Genomic DNA, 6000 nt, shown 5'->3' on the forward strand with positions numbered 1-6000 from the left:
GTGACATGTTTTCTAACATAAGCTAATACCGTGACATGTTTTCCAACATAAACTAATACCGTGACATGTTTTCTTACATAAGCTAATACCGTGACATGTTTTCTAACATAAACTAATACCGTGAAATGTTTTCTAAAATAAGCTAATACCGTGACATGTTTTCTAACATAAACTAATACCGTGACATGTTTTCTAACATAAACTAATACCGTGACATGTTTTCTAACATAAGCTAATACCGTGACATGTTTTCCAACATAAACTAATACCGTGACATGTTTTCTTACATTAGCTAATACTGTGACATGTTTTCTAACATAAGCTAATACCGTGACATGTTTTCTAACATAAGCTAATACCGTGACATGTTTTCTGACATAAGCTAATACCGTGACATGTTTTCTAACATAAGCTAATACCGTGACATGTTTTCTAACATAAGCTAATACCGTGACATGTTTTCTAACATAAACTAATACCGTGACATGTTTTCTAACATAAACTAATACCGTGACATGTTTTCTAACATAAACTAATACCATGACATGTTTTCTAACATAAACTAATACCGTGACATGTTTTCTAACATAAGCTAATACCGTGACATGTTTTCTAACATAAGCTAATACCGAGACATGTTTTCCAACATAAACTAATACCATGACATGTTTTCTAACATAAACTAATACCGTGACATGTTTTCTAACATAAACTAATACCGTGACATATTTTCTAACATAAACTAATACCGTGACATGTTTTCTAACATAAGCTAATACCGTGACATGTTTTCTAACATAAGCTAATACCGTGACATGTTTTCTCACATAAACTAATACCGAGACATGTTTTCCAACATAAAATAACACCGTGACATGTTTTCTAACATAAACTAATACCGTGACATGTTTTCTAACATAAACTAATACCATGACATGTTTTCTAACATAAACTAATACCGTGACATGTTTTCTAACATAAGCTAATACCGTGACATGTTTTCTAACATAAGCTAATACCGTGACATGTTTTCTAACATAAGCTAATACCGAGACATGTTTTCCAACATAAACTAATACCGTGACATGTTTTCTAACATAAACTAATACCGTGACATGTTTTCTAACATAAACTAATACCGAGACATGTTTTCCAACATAAAATAATACCGTGACATGTTTTCTAACATAAACTAATACCGTGACATGTTTTCTAACATAAACTAATACTGTGACATGTTTTCTAACATAAACTAATACCGTGACATGTTTTCTAACATAAACTAATACCGTGACATGTTTTCGAACATAAGCTAATACCGTGACATGTTTTCTAACATAAACTAATACCGTGACATGTTTTCTAACATAAACTAATACCGTGAAATGTTTTCTAACATAAGCTAATACCGTGACATGTTTTCCAACATAAACTAATACCGTGACATGTTTTTTAACATAAGCTAATACCGTGACATGTTTTCTAACATAAACTAATACCGTGACATGTTTTCTAACATAAACTAATACCGTGACATGTTTTCCAACATAAACTAATACCGTGACATGTTTTCTAACATAAACTAATACTGTGACATGTTTTCCAACATAAACTAATACCGTGACATGTTTTCTAACATAAACTAATACCGTGCCATGTTTTCTAATATAAACTAATACCATGACATGTTTTCTAACATAAGCTAATACCATGACATGTTTTCTAACATAAGCTAATACCGTGACATGTTTTCTAACATAAACTAACACTGTGACATGTTTTCTAACATAAGCTAATACCCTGAAATGTTTTTAACACAAGCTAATACCAAGACATGTTTTCCAACATAACCTAATACCGTGACATGTTTTCTAACATAAGCTAATACCGAGACATGTTTTTGAACATAAGCTAATAACGTAACATGTTTTCTCACATAAACTAATACCGTGACATGTTTTCTAACATAAACTAATACCGTGACATGTTTTCTAACATAAATTAATACCGTGACATGTTTTCTAACATAAGCTAATACCGTGACATGTTTTCTAACATACGCTAATACCAAGACATGTTTTCTAACATAAACTAATACCGTGACATGTTTTCTAACATATGCTAATACCGAGACATGTTTTCTAACATAAACTAATACCGTGACATGTTTTCTAACATAAGCTAATACCATGGCATGTTTTATAACATAAACTAATACCGTGACATGTTTTCTAACATAAACTAATACCGTGACATGTTTTCTAACATAAGCTAATACCGTGACATGTTTTCTAACACAAACTAATACCGTGACATGTTTTCTAACATAAGCTAATACCGTGACATGTTTTCTCACATAAACTAATACCGTGACATGTTTTCTAACATCAACTAATACCGTGACATGTTTTCTAACATAAGCTAATACCGTGACATGTTTTCTAACACAAACTAATACTGTGACATGTTTTCTAACACAAACTAATACCGTGACATGTTTTCTAACATAAGCTAATACCGTGACATGTTTTCCCAAATAAACTAATACCGTGACATGTTTTCTAATATAAACTAATACCATGACATGTTTTCTTACACAAGCTAATACCGTGACATGTTTTCTAACATAAACTAATACCATGACATGTTTTCTAACACAAGCTAATACCGTGACATGTTTTCTAACATAAACTAATACCGTGACATGTTTTCTAACATAAGCTAATACCGTGACATGTTTTCTAACATAAGCTAATACCGAGACATGTTTTCCAACATAAACTAATACCGTGACATGTTTTCTAACATAAACTAACACCGTGACATGTTTTCTAACATGAGCTCATACCGTGACATGTTTTCTCACATAAGCTAATACCGTGACATGTTTTCTAACATAAACTAATATTTGACATGTTTTCTAACATAAGCTAATACCATGACATGTTTTCTAACATAAAGTAATACCGTGACATGTTTTCTCACATAAGCTAATACCGTGACATGTTTTCTAACATAAACTAATACGTGACATGTTTTCTAACATAAGCTTATACCATGACATGTTTTATAACAAAAGCTCATACCGTGACATGTGTTCTAACAAACTAATACCGTGACATGTTTTCTAACATAAACTAATACGTGACATGTTTTCTAACATAAGCTAATACCATGACATGTTTTCCAACATAAACTAATACCGTGACATGTTTTCTAACTTAAGTGAAAAACCTTGACATGTTTTCAACATCAGCTAACACTGTGACTTGTTTTCTGACATAAGCTCGCACCCTAATATGTTTGCCAACACAAGCTAAGGCTGTGACATATTTTCTGACATGACCTTACACCATCACATTTATTCTAACCTGTCCTAATACAATCACATGTATTCTAACAGGAGTTAACACTGTGAAATGCTTTCTGACATGTGCTAACACTGTGACGTCTTCTCGCCTGATCTAACACCGTGACATGTCTTCTCGCCTGATCTAACACCTTGACATCTATTCTAACATGACCTAATACTGTTTTTGACCTAATAATGATTTTGACATGAGCTAACACTGTGACCACAGGCAGCTTCAGGGCCAGGCCTAGTGTTTATTGCTTTCACTCAAGCCATGGTCTACATGCCTGTTCCCCAGCTGTGGGCTATTCTTTTCTTCACCATGCTTCTCATGCTGGGGCTTTCTTCCATGTTTGGCTACATTGAAGCTTTGCTCACTCCTCTTCTCGACCTCAAAATCTTTCCACATTCCTGGCCTAAAGAAGTAATTCAAGGTGTGACATAGGTTGAACCTAATTTTTAAATGTTTTCTTCTTTTAATGCAGACAACATAGCTGCACTTTTATTTTGTACCACTTCAGATAGTATTTGTGGATAAACTAATGAAGGGAATTTGGGGGAGTGGTTTGTTAAAGAACTTTAAAAAGTAGATTAAGTGGAGCTACAAACATTAAAACCTCACAAAATCTAAGTCATACTTTGCATTTTGGGGTTCATTAGTTAGGTCCACCCTATTCATTCATCATGGTTAGACAAGAGAAAATGGTCGTTTAATTGAGAACAACCTCAAGCGTGCTATTTCTAAATGCATGCCATGCTGAAACTTTGTGCAAACAAAAGAAATATTTGTGCTCACCCTGCATGCCATGATGGAACAGGAATTTCCTGATGCCATTTATTTTGCAGCCAGCTGGCTCTTTTGCTGCAAATCACAAACGATAACAAAAACATTATCAATGGTGGTACTGCAACTGCACTATAGAAAACGCAATAACACCATCAGATAATGTAGTATCATGGTACAAATGGGTGGAAGTGAAACAGTCCATTCTGTGCTGTTTGTAGTAAATCCACCGCAAACTTGACATTAAACCACCACGAAACTTTTAATCTATGAGAACCCCTCCTTTAATACAAACTTCATTCTGACCAGGGTATTCACTTATATGGTTGCCAAAGAGCAGCATCTGTTAAACATCTTTCACAAGGAGTGTAGGCTCTATGTCTTACATTCAACTATTTATCAAGAGAGGAAAACAGTGTTTATTAATTGTTACTAATTGATTGTATAGATCCTGATGTAACTGATCTTCAGTTTCGTTGTTGTGTTAGGATTCATTGGCTTTATACTTGTTTGTTCATTGAATTGAGGAAGACATTTCATACTTTGGAAATGTATTTATAAGTGCTAACATGTCTTCTATTTATAGTTGGGAACCATTGTATTTATTAAGCTTGACAAAAATAACAGGTTTTGACTCCCTCACCCACTTTACCCTTCCGCCAATGTATGCTTCATTCTATTCATGCCTCTTCTCTCGTCAGTCCTTCTACACACTTCCCCACCCTCCTTTCTCTCCTTCACCCTCACCTCCATGCTTTCTATTCTTAATTTCAATGTGATCAATATACACCATCATCCATATACCACCCCTCCTCTGACCCCCACCCATCCCTGTGTTTAAAAAACAAAAGATAGATGGCCAGTAGTTGTCACCAGCAGTCGACTACTTGTGTAAAAAAAATACATACATATATATATATATATATATATATATATATATATATATATATTGTTATAGATTTCCGCCGGTTCGGCGTGCGCGCGACCTTTTCAGCCCAATCCAGGCCGCGCGTCCACCGAATGTGACAATCTAGTCATAGCTTCTGGACAAACGCCGAAACCCAGTTACGGGTGTTTTTAATACCTTAGAAACTAGCCAACTATTCTGTCCACGCCCTACAGGGTCAATCGCTGAATTTTTGATATACCTAACTATTCGCGTGGACAGAAATGCCGGGAGTTTATACCTCGACGAGGCCTGCATGAAAACGAGCTGCTTAAGTGGCTCGTTCCGTATGCGAATGCCGAGCGGTTTTAATTTGCCAGATCCCGTCGGACCAGATTATTTTATCGGTTTTGTAATCAGCCAGCTAATTTCCCGAAGGCATCATGGCAGTCAATGGAGAAAGTGACGCAACGAGCGGGTTGACATTCAAACAATATGGTGTTTATTTTCACCCAGCACGTAAGCAGTTAATGAGGGAATAGGGGACAAGACACGAACAAAAGCCTACAGCCGAGTTCTATCGGAATGCAAGTATATACAGGCACTTAACAACAATTCTACTTCAGGACAAGGTGCCACAGACTTTCATGCAAAACCCAAGAAAGAAAGAACCGGGCTCGTGAGCCTTTAATGTACTCAGGGACAGGATGACCGGAACATGCCCTGAGAGACCGGGCCGGCTACCTGGCTACCCTCGGGCCGGCTACCTGGCTACCCACGTGGTGACTCGATGGGTCATTTTTATCGGCGACCCCTGGTGTCTCCGTTCGGCCCGCTGCGTCGCGAACGCGCCAGTCGCTTTGGCGGCTTGATGAGCAGCTTGTACGGTTCTCCTCAGTCATCCGGCCTTCACTGCGGCCTGGCCTAGCCGACGATGCGCTGAAGGAGCGAACGGGTCTCGACCCCGGCTTCCTGCTG

The 6000-nt window shown here is 36.6% G+C and overlaps 1 protein-coding gene across 4 annotated transcripts in view; it reads left to right on the top strand.

Moving 5' to 3' along the window:
* Window positions 1-6000, top strand: part of LOC147021666 (sodium-dependent neutral amino acid transporter B(0)AT1-like) — a 61380-nt gene that overhangs the window by 40643 nt on the left and 14737 nt on the right. For 3 of the 4 annotated variants that reach the window (XM_085891886.1, XM_085891889.1, XM_085891888.1), the window contains one exon: window positions 3582-3786. In XM_085891886.1, coding sequence (XP_085748012.1) covers window positions 3582-3786 — 205 coding nt within the window. The remainder of the gene's footprint in view (window positions 1-3581; window positions 3787-6000) is intronic. The other variant, XM_085891887.1, reaches the window with a different exon arrangement.

This window comes from Eptatretus burgeri, chromosome 8 (genome assembly GCF_056783735.1).
Source record: "Eptatretus burgeri isolate ZD-2024b chromosome 8, Ebu_testis_v1, whole genome shotgun sequence".
In the NCBI taxonomy this organism is placed as follows: domain Eukaryota; kingdom Metazoa; phylum Chordata; class Myxini; order Myxiniformes; family Myxinidae; genus Eptatretus; species Eptatretus burgeri.